This window comes from Gekko japonicus, unplaced genomic scaffold (assembly GCF_001447785.1).
Source record: "Gekko japonicus isolate JY-2015 unplaced genomic scaffold, Gekko_japonicus_V1.1 scaffold14, whole genome shotgun sequence".
Taxonomy (NCBI): domain Eukaryota; kingdom Metazoa; phylum Chordata; class Lepidosauria; order Squamata; family Gekkonidae; genus Gekko; species Gekko japonicus.
In genome coordinates, this window is record NW_015176452.1 from 2,811,597 (window position 1) to 2,827,706 (window position 16,110).

Genomic DNA, 16,110 nt, shown 5'->3' on the forward strand with positions numbered 1-16,110 from the left:
CAGCTGATCTCAAACCCACCTTGTTCCTTAGCAACCTCAGGTAAGTATGTGGCTGTGCGTTTGACACCTTTCTCATTGATGAACTCAATTCTGATTCCATGGATTCCCACCTGACAATGGAAATATAAAGCCAGCTGAGAGGTACCTTTCTATGACAATGTACCAAACAATTTCCATTGCCATGCCATGCATGGAAGCCAACCTTGCCTCACTTTCTTGCACTTGCAGTACCATAAGCTTCCTTTCTTCTGGTGATCCCATTAGGTATGGCCACAGAGAGGGATTAATCTGGTAATGCTATATCAGCCTTTGTTTGAGCAAGTCTTGCTAATGAAAAACTAAAATGCTGCCATAAATCTAAAAACAATCTTCTCTCCTCTTGCACTTAACTTCCCACCACCACTTATATAGTATTGTTGGAACAACCCATTTATTGTCATCCCCCCCCCCTTCCTATACCTTCCCTTATAATAAAGCAGACACATTACTGAACCCAAATGATATGCAACAGTGATGGAGATTCTCAAATGCAACTGTTCTCACCTCCCAGTCCAAGTAGTCAGTGGCATCCTCAAAATTAGTGAGGAGGGAGACAGAGCAGAAAAGTTTAGGCAGCTCCTCACGGGTCAGGGGTGGAAATCTGCTGTCCTTAAGTGCACTGGAGTGAGAGCACAACAAACACAACTGGAAACAAAACCCCATGACGCTTAATCAAATATTTAGTAAAACATTTACTAACATTATCCTAAAGGCTTAGGATAAGGAAAATGACTTTAGAACAGGTTTCAGATGTATTATGTGCAGAACGGAATACCATCAAAACAGAGCACTGCATATACCAAAGCTATAGCTGTGCTACTGATTTCTACACAGGAGTATTAAAATGAAGAAGTGGGAAGACACTGCAATGCTTACCAAAACGCTCATTTTCTGGTAAATCCCAGAGAGAAATAGTATTTGATAACCATGAAGTACTGACAGAGAGTACCTTAATATGTCTTTGCTGCACTGGGGTGTGTGCGTGTGCGGTGAATGGCCTCTTAAACACATCCTGACTATATTATTTATGACTTTACAGGACAACACCATTGATCAGATGGATCACCCTTTATATTGTCCTATATGCAGAGTTGTTTTAGTTCTTAGAAAATCAAGATATTTTAGACTATAAGTTTTTGATTGATCTAACTGCTCTTATTGATCTTTATATATTTATTTTTACACTGAGTATATTAGCAGCTTTTGTACAGGAAGAAAACAAAATAACCAGTACCTGAAATCATGCCTGCAAGATTCTAGGAAGCCAGTGTGGTCCTTTGAGCACTAATATACTGTGCTTGCAGCCAAAACTAGCTACTTAGCATACATGCCATAACCTCCAGCAGATTGTCTTCCAGTCCCAAATGGAATACCACAGTGCACCACCTTTCTGCCTGGAGACAACAGTACAATGTACTGGATGAATCAGCCAAACTAGATGCCCCTGGGTTGCAATCGGACAGGAGGACACCATTCTGGCATGAAGAACATGATACATAAGATATATTTACAATACCAATGTCCCTAAATCCAGCTTCTTGTCTTTACCTGGTTAATGTGTATTCCCTGAGTCCTGAGTGAAGATTCATGGCAGAGAAAGTTCCAATGCAGCCCCGAAGTCGCTTGTCTCGCCCTGTCTTCCACGTCACAAAGAGAGGACTGAAAATGCATAACACAAAAACTCCAGCTTCAAATAATTCATGCTGTGGGAGAAGCCAATTTAAGCATGTACAGGATACAAATGCTCTTGTAATGAGAAGCCTACTCTGAACTTGCTTCCTTTTATTTAGCTAAACCTTCGCAAGCTACCATTTTCCTTCTAATTCACATCACCTTTCCCTAAGCCTCCATTAAACATTCAGGACTCCCACTGTTTTAATATACTACCCCTCAAATTTTACAGTTGCATTTCATTAGTCTGTTTGAAATCCACAGTCCTTCAGGGTGGCTAAAACAATTAAAGCAGATTTTAAACTTAAACTTGATTTTTAAATAGACTAGATTCTAGTAAATTTCCCTTCTGAAATAATTTTGTTTAAAATGAAATCTGAATTAAAACATATTGAAGTTTTAATCTCAAGAGCTGTGAACTGAACAGGCTTCAGGGAAGATACTTTTCCACCCTTCTCTTCCCATGGAATAGAAAAGGCTGTTCCTAAGTATTGGGAGAATCTCAGGAATGAACGAGATGCAGTGGTGGAGGGTAATACCTGAAGATGGAATTGCCTCTCCATTCTTGTGAGCAATGTTCCCTCTAAGCTGAGTTAGTGTGAGCTAGCTCACAGTTTTTTAGCCTCCAGCTCACACATTTTTGTCACAGCTCAGGAAGGATGGCTCCAGAGCAAACTAGTTTATGCCGGAGCCAAATCGCTCGCTCACAACTTTAATGCCAGTAGCTCACAAGGTAGAATGTTAGCTCACAAGACTCCAAAGCTTAGAGGGAATATTGCTTGTGAGATCTTGCATAAATGAAAGGTGGTGGTGGTGGCCAGTTTAGCACACAGCAGATTCAGATTCACAGGAGTAGTTCTTCCGAGGGCTCAGAGGGCTTAAGCAAGGAAGTAGCAAATGTCCCTACCATTCATGGATGTTTTTTAGAATCCATGCCATTATCTCTTCAACCTGAATCCCTCCTCCTCCATCAATCTAGCATTTGTTGTGTGCTTAAAGCCATTCAAGATCTCAGCTGGCTTCAGTGTGCCTAAACATGACAGACTATGGCCACTGTTAAGAGTATTTTCCTACTGAAATATTGAGCCACAAGAAACGTACCTGCCTTTTGAGGTCAAGCATTATACCACACTAGGTCATATACTGGGTTTAACTGTGGAGATCATGGACTGGAAAATTCATTAACTAATTTTGGGATCCAGCCCTTATCTCCAGGAAATGTCTTCCTATACCTGACTATGATAATACACAAATCTTCATATGCCATTTGAAATCTTCCTTAGGCAACATACACTTATACGAATAGATCAAAATACTCTCTTAGTCTAGAAAATGCATATGCCACATGCAGGCAGAGTGAAGGATGGCGTGACCATGTAAGTAAAAGTTCGGTATCTGAGAACGCCCAACAAGTAGTTGGCCCATCAAACCATGCACAATCGTATAAAGTAATGTGGGCAGGGTTTCAAGTAGCCAGGCTACATAACACCTACAATGTAAAAATATGTACTGGTTCACAGAGAACAAACAAAACCAGTGGTATACAACAGGGGTATGTAATCAGATAGTGCCAACTAAATAAAACACCTGATATTTTGACTGGACTGGCAATGTCTGAGACTGTGAAACTCACCCCCTGATATTCCCAAATAAAATAGTCCACTCCTGATTAATAATGGAATTGAGAATTGCTGGGGAAGCAGTAGAATCGGCTACTTAGGACCCAGCACACTCTAGGTGGTCTGTAAACTTAAAGGAGCCATTATCTTCAGTGAATGGTAGATCGGACCTCAGGCAGTCAGCTCTATCGCATATTGACACAGTAGCCCTTTAAAGTTTAAAGGACCAATATGTTATGGGCCAGCTAGAAGGTGAGGAATGCTTTGTTCCTCTCCCTCCTAGTTTTTCCTGCCTCTGAATGAAGAGACACTTCAAAAATTATCCTTTTAATGTTCTTTTGTAATTTAATTAAAATGGGTTTCCCCCCTGTTGACATGATTTTCCAAAATGATAAACAATACTCCTGATATTAAGTTCCGGTTATGGCTGCGCGCCTGGCGACCGACTCTCGGGTGAGCTCCCGGAGTCGGATCGCCCACACGCCGTCTGGAGGGGTCCCGCTCATGCGGAGATCCTAAGGAGCCTTTGTTAAAAGGCTCCGAACCAGGGGGTGCATTTGAGAGACTGGGGGATGCCTCTTGCCGGCACAAAAGCTGGGAATTGAGGCTCCCCCACCATAGTCTCTCCCTGCCCCAAATGGCTCCAGCTGCGTTGTGCCCTGTAATGGGGAATAGCAAAGCCGCCGGGAAAGCGGAGTGGTGGAGCGGATGAATCGAGTCAGAGAGAGAAGCAAGTGACAAACTGTAAGCCGGCGTTCAAGATTTTAAGCGGTGGTATTTAAAAGAAAGCCTCACCCCCCCCAAGAAGCGAAAGGGAGGAGGGACTACCACCTCCGTATTAAAAAGAGACTTTTAAAACAAAGAGGGGGGGGGAAGCGAAAAAACGCATGAACGGTTTACCTTGCTGGGAGGGAGAAATAAGCGGAGAGGAGGGAAGCTTCCTCGATTGCTATGGCACGAACTTTCTAGGTGTAAACAAAACTGAAGCATGGCGGGGACTAAAAAAGTACAAGAAAAGCTGGTGAAGAAGACGGGAGGGACTTCCTGCCCAAGCCCTTCCCTTGCTGGATCTGCTGTCAATCAGCAAGAAGGTGCTCTCGCGCGCCATCTGCTGGAAGAACTGCAAAAGATTTCAAATGGAAAAAGCAAATGTACCCCTCCGGTTCCAGGGACTGAAAGAAGAAACTGGAGAGTATCTAAGAGACATATTGGCGACAGCTTTGGCTCCACTAACTGGCAACGAAGCGGAAAAAATAAAAGAAGAAATGGATTTGGCCTATAGGGCCTATTCCAATTATACAAGAAAAAACAAGTTGCCAGCAGAAGTGGTTGTAAAATTTACAAAGCAACGTCTCAGAGATCAGATACTAAAGGTGACATCAGCAACGCCCCTGAAAATCGGAGATCAGTTGATAAGAACTTTAAAAGATGTTCCATTTGAAATAAGAATGAAAAGAAAAGAATATAAAGGACTGACCAGATTTGTACAAAACCATCAAACAAATGGCTGGTGCCCGAAGGACTGACTTTCAAGTTCAAAGAAAAGAGAGAAAAGATTGATTCTATCTTCAAGGCTCAAGACTTCTTAGAAAGGCACGCTAGTAAAGAAGAAGAGGCAGAACTGGCCAAGTGGATGACAGGACTGAACGTGGAGACAGCAGCTCGGAGGGAGAGGTGAAGGACGAGGAACCCAAAGGAGCGACTGCTTTGAAGTATAACTTGAGAGATAAGAAAGGAAAGGACCCCAGATTCTAGAGACTTTTCGATTTTTGGATTACACTCTGAAAAAGAAATTAACTCCCAGAAGGACAATACTAACATACTAATTGCCTTGTTAACAGAGATGGAGGAAGAAAAGAACGCCGGACTACAGAAGCAGTGATTGACTCTAATTCTTAATATGAAAAGATTAATATACTAATATACTAACACCACTCACCCTTTTCTTTATCCATCTATATACCCACCCCTTTTCCTGACTTTAAGCGAAATATCTCTCCTTTTTAGGAGAGGGAATAAAGCTATTAAATAAATAAATAAAAAAAACAATACTCCTGATATTTAATGAAAACAGTAATCCGAACATTTTTGATATGAAAATAAAACAATAATTTTTGAAGTTCACACCATTAGCCTAAAATATAGCAAAAGAACCCACTGAATGCAAAGCACAATGATTTTAGCTCCATTTCTCTAGGTCACAAAAAGAATGTGATGTTATGTGACATTTAAAGATTAATAGGCTGATTATGGAACCAGCTTTTAGGAACTTGAGCCCAGTTTATCAGATATACGTGGATCTCTATCAGCCTATTTTTCTTTTCTTTCCTATTAAGCATATCAAACCTGGACATGATTAATTTTTAATCTGCATTACCTATCCAGCCATCCAATTTTCTAATAGATGTTTACAAACTGTTTTATAATTTGTTTTAATAATGTCATTCAGTAAACAGGCTCAGTGTTATATAGTTTACTACCACTCATACAAAAAGTTGATAATGAACTTGATACCCTGGAATCTCATTTACTTTGCAAAAATATTTAAATACCTGATTATTGAAGCCATGTGTTATTTACCTAGTTGTATCAGGTAGTTGTGATAATTTTTCAAACCTACTCATATCAGTAACAGCTTTAAAAAAGAACTGAGAGAAACTTAACTGAATGCTGGTGAATTAACTCCAGCATTAATAACAGCAAAAAGCTGACTCCATACTTAATTGCCATGTATTTCTGAAAAGTGAAACTGCCTCTATGTTCACTTTTCCCTTGGAAAGCAAGTTCTCATCATTATAATACTATGCACATGCAGATCATTTTCCCCCCATATGTTTTTATGTTTCAAATCATGTCTTATGATATGTAAACTTCTATTTCACAAATTGAAAGAGGCAAAATGTCTCACAGGATATATTGGCAGGCAAGAAAACCTAAGTAAGTATATCACACCACAAGACACAGCAAGCAAGCTAGTAGCTTCATTCTAACCCCAGATTCCAGGTGTCATGGGGTTCTGAGATCATTTATCCCAAACCTCTTGTCCTTCCACACCTCTTTCTTTCTAATATTTAATTTTTTTCTTCCTTGTTTTTGACTTAAAGCCCATAAACATTATGAAATGAACATAAGCCTTCCAATCTAAGCAAATACAGAGATATAATTAATTTGTTTTAGACTGAGGCATTTGCAAGATTTATAACATTTATTTCTTGTCCTTGGATGCAAATGGTAACAGAATACTTACACCATTGCACTGTCTTCCTGTTCGGTGATTTTCTTACTTTAACATACAAGCCATAGCAGACAGGCTGATCATCATCCCCATAAAACGTAACTGTCCCCACCCCATCCTCATAGTCTCATTACGCCTTAAGAAAAGGTGAAAGGCAAAGAACAAGAAGAAAAATAGAGACCGGGGGAGGGGGAGTAATTGACACATCAAGAGGAGAAGGGGAGGAATAACATCTCTTCTTGCCATCTGTATTCATTAAAACTGAATAATTTTTCTGGAATGCCTCATGTCTCTCTCTCCACTCTCTCACAGGACAGGAGACCACACAGGAATAGTATTCTGGGAAAATTTTGGTCTGAATCAGGAGGGGGAGGTGAGAAAGTCACACTGTGTGGGTGGAAATTCTTTCACCCATGGAAACATTACACTGGATTCAAGCCATAAACTCAGTACAGAATTCTTGCCCCACTGCTGAATTAACGCAAGGTAGAGAAAGGGTAGATAGTTGCTTCAGACACTGTTCCATTTGCAGAACAGATACTCAAGACAGTTCATGGAACAGGTGCAGACATAACTACATGCAAATACAGCTGACTTCAGTTGACAGGATTATTGCAAAATTCATATGACAGAAGTCTCTGGGACCAGCTCTACCACCAAAAAACAAGATCTATCCGCTACTTTGACTGAAGAATCATTCTGAAATACTGAGTGTGTTGAAAGGCAAAACTCAGTTTCTTATCCAGTGTAAATCAAGTATGCCAAGCAGTTAGGGCTATCTAGACAAGTTGAAGACCTGAGAGTCATGGTTGCAACTCAAGGATGGGAAATCTTTTCTGATCGATAAAGGACTTTTGAGCATGATACTTCAAAAGGCACAGCAGAAATTTGAGTAAGCAGTAAAAAGTTATGATGTGCTTAAAAATCAATAAATATATCCAGATTTCAGAGCTATCCAGATAAGTGGCTGGTTTTAAACCTTTTACCTGACTAGAATCCTTACATTACCAATCAAATTGCTAGGTATTTCCTGACCACTATGAGGATCTGTGGGTTGGTTGTGAATGATCTGGATAGTGCTTTGCAGGCCGTGGCTGGGTGGCTCAGGCTGAGTTGGCTGAAGCTGAATCCAGTGAAGACGGAGGTCCTGTGCCTGGGTTGGGGCGGTTCAGGGGTGGGGATCCCACTCCTGACCTTCGGGGGGGCATCATTGGTGCCAGCGCTGGAGGTTAGGAGTTTGGGAGTGCTCCTGGATCCCTCCCTTACAATGGAGGCCCAGGTAGCAACCACTGCTAAGTCGGCCTTTTACCACCTTAGGCTGATTAGGCAGTTGGTTCCCTTTCTCGACCGCAGCGACCTGGCTACAGCTGCCTACAGTGATCCACATGATGGTCACCCTGAGACTAGACTACTGTAACACTCTCTACATGGGGCTGCCTTTGTTGCGGATCTGGAAGCTGCAGGTAGTGCAGAATGCCGTGGTCTCCCTAGAGGGGAGCATATCCAGCCTGCTCTGAGGACACTACACTGGCTGCCAATAGTATACTGAATCCGCTTCAAAGTGCTGGTTCTTACCTTTAAAGCCCTATATAGCCGGGGTGCAACATACCTACGGGACCGCCTTTCCCTGTATATACCCCAGAGAGCACTACGGTCTGGGTCTCAAAATCGGTTGACCATCCCTGGCCCGAGGGAGGCCAGGCTAGGTGCTACTAGGGTTGGGCCCCTACCTGGTGAAACAAGCTCCCGGAGGAGATCAGGGCCCTGCAGGACCTCTCACAGTTCCGCAGGGCCTACAAGACGGAGCTCTTCCGCCAGACATATAACTAGGGGCCGCCGCCGCCTTAGTGCATGGCCCGTAATGTTGACATCAGCAGCTGCCTCAAGAATGAGCAAATAACATCCAAACACTTATGTGGAATAACATTGAAGCACTTTCATCTGAAAACATCTAATTTGTTTATTTTTAACTGCCGCCAGTACTTTGTAACATTTGTAATGCACTATTTTAATTGTTGTGTTTTGTGTACTATTTATGTTTTTATTCTGTATTGTTGTATTGTTGTTGGAAGCTGCCCTGAGCCTGCTTTGTGGGGAGGGTGGGGTATAAATTTGACTATAAATAAATAAATAAATGATCATGAATAATTTTTTCTATTTAATTTTATGATCTTTTACCATTGTGCTTTCTGATGTGTATATTTGAGCTAACTTGTTATGTTGCATTTCAGATTGTTTAGTGTTTGTAACAAATGTCTACTAAAGATTCTGCAACAGGACAGAACAGACAATACTGACCTTGTCTGAACTGATCCCCAATGCACTTGGGCACAACAGTTTTCCAGCATCATATCTGACTGTAAAAGGAACAAAAATCCTCAACCTGACTAATGTCAAAGGTAACTTCTAGTTTGGACCTGACTCAGTATAAGGCAGCTTTGTATGCTTGGGTGTGTGTTTTTTGAAACTTTTAAAAAGTATTTTTAATGTTCCCTATGAAATACAGCTCTTAAAACAACATTGGTTGCAGGGAGGATACCAGCAATGACTGAAATAAAATTTTCAATTATACTGCTTTTTAAATCAGCAGTATAAACACCATAAAGCTATATCTATAATTCAAAACTGACCTTTTATTAAACAAACTGAATTCATGTCTGATTTGCATATAAAGGGGTAATCCATGTTTGAGCCCAAGTGTTGTAAAAGTGTCATGTACTACATTTTATATTGTGGGATTCTTTTGGACCCACAGCCTGGCATACACCAGAATCCAAGAAACCATTCAGTATTCTACCAGGATGATTGTGGATTTCTGTCTTACATCCTTCTAATTAGATGAAGTCATGATATTTATGATTCTGCTAATAAAACAAGACAGATAGAGGACTTCCGGTCTGTGGCTCAGCGATGGCGGACGCTCTCCCCTATCGCTGGGGAGGCATTCCGCGCTCCAGTGGGGCTGGAGGGGTGCCACCTCAAGTGGCACCCCCAGGTGAGCCTTAATGAAAGGCTCCAAGCCGAGGGCACTGGAGGGGCGACCTCTTCGACGGTGTAATGCCGGAGAATTGAGGCGCTCCTTTGCACCAATCGGTCCGCCCCCTGAGAGGCTCGGTTTTTACCGAGCTCAGCTGATGCCGGACGGGACAAGCAGTGAGGGTCAGCGATCTAACGAAGCTACAAGGAGTCTGGATGCAGACCGTCAATGAATCGGAGAAAGAGTCAAGCGAAAAAGTTTGAAAAGTGAGTTCCCCCCCCCCCATCTGGAAGCGGCGCCGGGGACGATCCCCGGCGTAAACAAACTGAACTGTGTTAAAAAAACAGAGGGGGGGAGGAGAGAAGAAGATCGTTATAGTGTGCAAGAGATTTAGCTGCGTTTGCAGAAAAACTTGAGCGCTTTTTCGAAGAAGAGTGAAGGAGGTCTTCTAGTGTAAACAAAGTGGAAAATGGCCGGCGCGCGGGGAAAACTAGGCAGACAAGTTGGGTGGGGCGGTCAAAGTCCGAGGATCGAGGAGACAGGAGATCTGTTCTCTATGCTATCGGAACTGCTCAAGCCAATAAACGAAAGACTTGATGGTATTAACCAACAGATGACCGCATCCAACCAGAGCCTAGCAAAGCAACAGCAGCAGATAGCCGAGTTGGTTAAAAAGTCGATCCAAACAGACGAAAAACTTAAAGAGACAGTGCACGATACCAAGAAAGTCAAAAAGAAAGTGGGTCTGCTAGAACAGAGACAGGACCTACAGGAACACAGATTGCTGAATCTTCAAATGGAAAAAGCAAACAAGATACTCAGGTTTCAGGGGATAGCTGAATCGCAAGGAGAAAACTTGAAAAAGATGATGGCAGAGCTCATCACACCGGCGACAGGTTGCTCATCGGCAGAAGCGGAAGCAGAGATTGAGGTGGTCTATCGATCATACTCAAAATATATTAAACGGAATAACCTGCCGGGAGAAAATGTCGTCAAGTTTCTCCGAAGACAGACGAGAGATGATATTCTAAAAGCAACAGCAGCTAATCCCCTGCAGCTGGGAACTACACCCATCAGGGTTTTGAAAGACACTCCGTTTGAAATCCGTGAAAAAAGAAAAGTGTATAAAGAATTGACTTCAACCTTGCAGATCAACCAGATTCCATATTCCTGGAATTTCCCAGAGGGTGTCATGTTCAAATACAGAGATAAAAGGGAAAAAATTGACTCGGTTTTTAAAGCAGAAGAATGGCTGAAGCGGTTCTTTGGAGCAAAAGAAGGAACAATCTTTTTTTATTTATTAATGACGGGCCGAAGCTTCGCCCAAGCGCACATCGGCTACTAAAAAAAATGGCGGCCGAAAAGCGGAAGTCAAGGGCTTCCGAACTGAAGTGGCTCTACACCAGTGGAGAGCGATCAGATGGGGGGGATAATGCGGCTGGAACCAGTGCACACAGGATACCACCACTTGAGGACCTGGTAGTAGAATACAATGGTTTAAAGGATGTTTGCAACGGTTAGGGGCGGAAGGCAGATGTTTGCCGTGTGAGCACCCGTAAGTACACCGATTCCAACCGGCATCTATACCGGTATAAATGCCCCATCTGAATGCACCCTCTGAGACAAACACAGTCTCCTGAGACATGGAGTTCCTAATCCTCAACACGCTTCACTGCTGGCTAAACCCTGTTTGAAGAAAAATGGCTGTTAAACTGCTGTTTGCTCCAGCTCCAGCTCCCATCTGCTCTGCCAAGGTTCCAAAGGCTCTGATTGGCTTTTATTAGCTCAGTGCACATTTCAACTAGGTTTAAAGGGTATTGGTAGCTTTTCAGAACTGGGCAGGATTCAGACCAGTCTGTCACACTCAGTCCCTATAAATTCTCCCATTACATTCTCCTTACACTGGCAAATGGGGTAGCAGCTGTGAGAGCTAATACGTAGGGCTACATCTATGACTGCATCCTTATCTTTAAAGGTCTCTCTGTTCCGAGAGTCCCCTGAGCATGCTCAAGAGTGTCCATTGCTGCTTGGAAGTTTGGGAAATGGGATTACCAGTTCCCCTCTGCTTAATACAATGAACTAGGAGCAACAACAACAAGCCTTTATTACGGTCATAGACCAGTATAATAGAAGACAGATAAGTACAGATAAGGGAGCAATAAAATTATAAAATATTATGGCATCTAAAATTATAAATAAGAATCTAAAAGTGTTAAAATACAGACATGATAAAATCAATATTAAGATCAGAAATTAGATTTAGGCCTATCTGTACTTTATTTCTTTCCTAGTTTGGTATGCCAACCAACCAAATTTGGCAACCATCCTAGTCAGCTTTTGGTTATCCCCTGCCAGCATAGTTGACAAAAGTATGCTTCTATTACGACCTGGAAAGGAATTAACTATGGGCTTGATCAAATCTTCCCTAATGTTTTGATATATAATACAATCAAAAATTACATGTTCCAATGTTTCGTCAGCTCCCAACCCACATATACAACTTTTCCTCTGTGTTCTAGTATATCTTGCCTCCATTATGGCTGAGGGTAAGGCGTTGTATCTTAATAGGGTAAAAATTCTTCTGTGGTTGCAAATGTCTAAATATTTGATATAAGATCTCAAAGTTATCTTATTAAGTGTACTTACATCAAATACAGGGCTCCTAATCCTACTCACGTCCATCTGTCGTTCAACATCTAGTATTCTTTGTTTTAGAACTGATCTAGCCTGCTCATGTCCCAAGGACAGAATAAATTGTTTTGAAAAACCATAACAAACCAGTTTATCTTCTATCTGTTTCCGCCATAAGGGAACAAAGTTGTCTTGCATCATAGTATGGGAAAGGCCAGTGGATAAGAAAATCAGTTTTAACCAATAATGAAATGCAGCAATCCACAATCTTGCCTCCACCGTGACCAGGCCAGCCTCTAAGCGGATTGCAGCGTTTGAAACACTTGGTGGAACTTGAAAAATAGCTCTTAAAAATTTCGATTGCGTTCTTTCAAGTAAGGTCAAATTTGCCAGGAGGGACAAAGGAGCTCCATATAATAATTGGGGTAAAACTTTTATAGTAAATAACTTAATGGCAGCTTCTAAGTTGCGACCTCCTTTGGACCAAAAGAACTTCTGAATAGCTCCAGCACTTTTCTTCGCATTGGCTGACAGGTAATCAACATGGCCTTTCATATGACCAGACGACTGAAATATAACTCCAAGATATCTATAGCAGCGAACTTGCTCAATGGGACGAGAGTCAATGACCCAGTTAAACACCCTAGGCTTGTTGGCAAAAGCCATTATTTTAGTCTTCGTGTAATTTATCTCTAAGCAGTTCTGACTGCAGTATTGCCAAAGAGCACACAGAGCTCTCTTAAGTCCCTTAGGGGTCCTAGAAAGCAGGACAGCATCATCTGCGTATAGTAAAATTGAAATATGTCTATCTGCAAGTTTTGGAGGATGGAATTCAAGTTTGTGCAAAAACTGTACCATATCATTAATGTAAATATTAAATAAAAGAGGTGCCAAAATACATCCTTGTTTTACTCCTCTGTCTGACCTGATCATCTTTGTAAGATGACCTTGAGGATTACATCGTACCCTAACAAAAGTGTTTTTATGGAGAGCTCTCAATAGAAACAATAAGCGCCTATCTATTGTAGAGGATTTCAACTTTTCCCATAGGGTAGTTCTTGAGACAGAATCAAATGCAGATTTAAAATCTATGAAAGCTGCATACAATGAGGTTAAAGAGTTCGTGGAGTATTTGGAAATTAAATGGTTCAGTATCACACACTGATCTAGACATGACCGTCCCTCTCTAAAGCCTGCTTGCTCCTGTCTCAAAAAGTCTTCCTGCTCCATCCAGTCTTTTAGCTTCCACTGTAAATGTTTTGAGTAAAGCTTACTTATTATACTTAGGAGACTGATCGGCCTATAATTAACAGGGTCCGCTCTGTTCCCTTTCTTGTAAATAGGCACTATTATTGCCACCCCCCAGTCTTTAGGAATTCTACCAGTTCTATCTATAGTTGTAAATAAAGTAGCAAGAACTGGAACCCACCACTCGAGGTTCCTCTTAATCAGGTCTGCACATATGAGATCAGAGCCTGGGGCTTTATTGGAACCGAAGGTCTGTATAAGATTCTTAATTTCTTGAGGATGCACAGTGGGCCAAGAGGGTAAAATACCTATATCCAGGTCCTCTGTTGCAGCCTGCGAGGCCAAACAAACATACGACCTGCGGCTTAGAGAACCAAAGTAACTCTTTATAAACTTGAGATTTACAAACAAAGATGAAGATGAAAGGACTCTGAGCACACACAGAAGACGATGGAGAGAATACTAACACGGACTTACTAACTTCCGATTACATTGACTTAAACAAAAAGTTATGTGTTTTGAATACTAACAGGATACTAATTGTTGAGGACCCTCCCTCTTGGGTTTTTAGTTATAGTGTGGGTTTTTATTTACTGTCCTGTATCCTGGGTTAACTTTTCCCTTTCCCTTTTTCTTTTCTGTAGTCCTTAGGTGTAACAAAAAAATAATAAAGCTACCCTGTTCTCAGGGGATTAAAAAAACAACAACAACAAGACAGATAGGTATTTACTTTTGATCGTATTCCCAGGAACACTTTACAATTTTGTAGCCACCTGCCCTTTCTGCACAGTTCGTCTGAAGTCCCTTCATGTGCACCAAATGAAATCCATTAAATTCACAACTGCACACTTGTCTAAGTAGATATAGTTCTGCAATGCAAAGAAACTTGGAGCTGTACAATCACAGGTTTTGAGTTTGGCTTGCAACAAAATGAGTCAGTGTTTTAAATCTTATAGCAACTAAAGCATACACATACTTTCCCAGAAAATGCAGAAATTACAAAATCAAAAACTTGATTCCTACCAGTCTTCCCCACCCACCGCTAATCCAAAGCATAACAAATAAATAAAACCAGTCCAGCCCTGATAGACTGAACCTTCCATTCTCTACTGACACCTGCACTTTCTTGAGTACAATCTGGTTATCTTTATCCCACAAGCCTGTTGTGACTTGGTTAATATGTATAAGGTACTTTCGAAGAACCTCCATTGGTAATCACCTAAGCATGCAGACTTAATTACTCTCCTTTTAAATACTTTAATTTACAGAGTCTTGTTAATATGCCACATCTGAAGCCTGGTAAACACCTAAGCAGCAATTGGTGCTCTATTTGGTGCTTAACTCACTATGTCAAATACAAGCCAATATTAAGGCAACTTCATATGTAGCTAGAGAAAGGGGCATGCCCAAGACTACGACCCTTTTCCTTTAAGGGACATTGGCCCTATGAAACAAAAAGCTACCCATGCACATTAACGCATGGCAGCAGCATATCAGCTTCTGTTGGTACTTTCCTTGGATACCAGAATCCACTGGAATGGAATAGGCTGTTGCATTCAGATTTCTGACTAGGGGAGGACAGGCTCTTGTGTTAGTCAGTCTCTTGGTTAATCAAAAGGGGTAACAGAGAGCACTACCGAACCATTCTTCCTTTTGGATACTTTGATAGTTCCTTTTGAACTCTGATAGTTCAGAGTCTACTTACTCAGTAGTATCGGACAAAGCACGCTAGCTGTATCTATTTCACAAATGTTTAAAAGCTGCTCAAGAATCAGGTCGGAGTAATTTAGCTTATTTTGTTTTCAGAAAAATACACACTTGGAAGTATAGGAGAAAGGCTATGTGAAAATTTTAGTAACCTGCTCAAATCAGTCCTCCTTAACTACCCCCCCCCCCATTTGACAGTCACTAAGTGCATCTATTAGCCGATAAGAAGTACTGTTACCCACCTTGTGGTAACTCCTGAACTTTAAGATGCCACTTCCTCATGATGCCAACTTGTGGTCTTGTGTTGCTATTTGACACACTTCAAAGCTTCCCCCCCCCAAAAAAAGGTGAGGGTATGCACAGCTAGATTGTGCACACAAGGAAGTAAATATAAAAGAAAGCATGGCCACATCCACTTTCAGTTCCTGTGCTAATTCTACAGGCATAAATCTCTGGAAGAGAAGGGAGGGCAAATCAGGGGAGCCATAAGGGAGGGGTGGCTCAAAGAAGACAACACTGGGGGGGGGATCTATAAAGCTGAAAACTACTTGAACCCCCTAACCAAAAATTCAGGACATACAGGATGAACCATTGCATGTTTATTCAGAAACAATTTCCTCTGAATTCAATTATTTGCTCTCTAGGATATGAAGAAGTGAGTTCTGACTCATGTAAGCTCATACTGGAATAAATGTTGTTAGTATCACTGGACTTCATCCTTAGTTTGTCTTTCTCTACAACTTGCATTGTATTATGGCAACCTAGTATTATGACAAGCCTAAAAAAATCATGCAAGTTCCTGTAAGTAATATCCAAAACCTAAGATGCCAGACCAGTACAAATAAGGGATAAAGAATTAAGGTCCTTTGGCACCACCGAACATTTGGAATACTATGTGCCTCAGATTTTTCAAGTCAATTTGTCTGGATTAGTTCACAGAAATCACAGATAAAGAATACTAATCCTAGTGTGCCTTTTGATTT

The 16,110-nt window shown here is 41.4% G+C and overlaps 1 protein-coding gene across 2 annotated transcripts in view; it reads right to left on the minus strand.

Annotated features, from left to right (window-relative positions):
• The window catches only part of AMMECR1L (AMMECR1 like), a 28,516-nt gene that overhangs the window by 6,346 nt on the left and 6,060 nt on the right, over positions 1 to 16,110 (minus strand). For both annotated transcript variants that reach the window (XR_001482954.1, XM_015426860.1), the window contains exons 4-6: positions 1,588 to 1,698; positions 544 to 658; positions 20 to 110 (exon numbers count right to left, since the gene is read on the minus strand). Coding sequence is in view for 1 of the 2 variants with exons in the window: in XM_015426860.1 (XP_015282346.1) it covers positions 20 to 110; positions 544 to 658; positions 1,588 to 1,698 (317 nt within the window). In the remaining variant the exon portion in view is untranslated. The remainder of the gene's footprint in view (positions 1 to 19; positions 111 to 543; positions 659 to 1,587; positions 1,699 to 16,110) is intronic.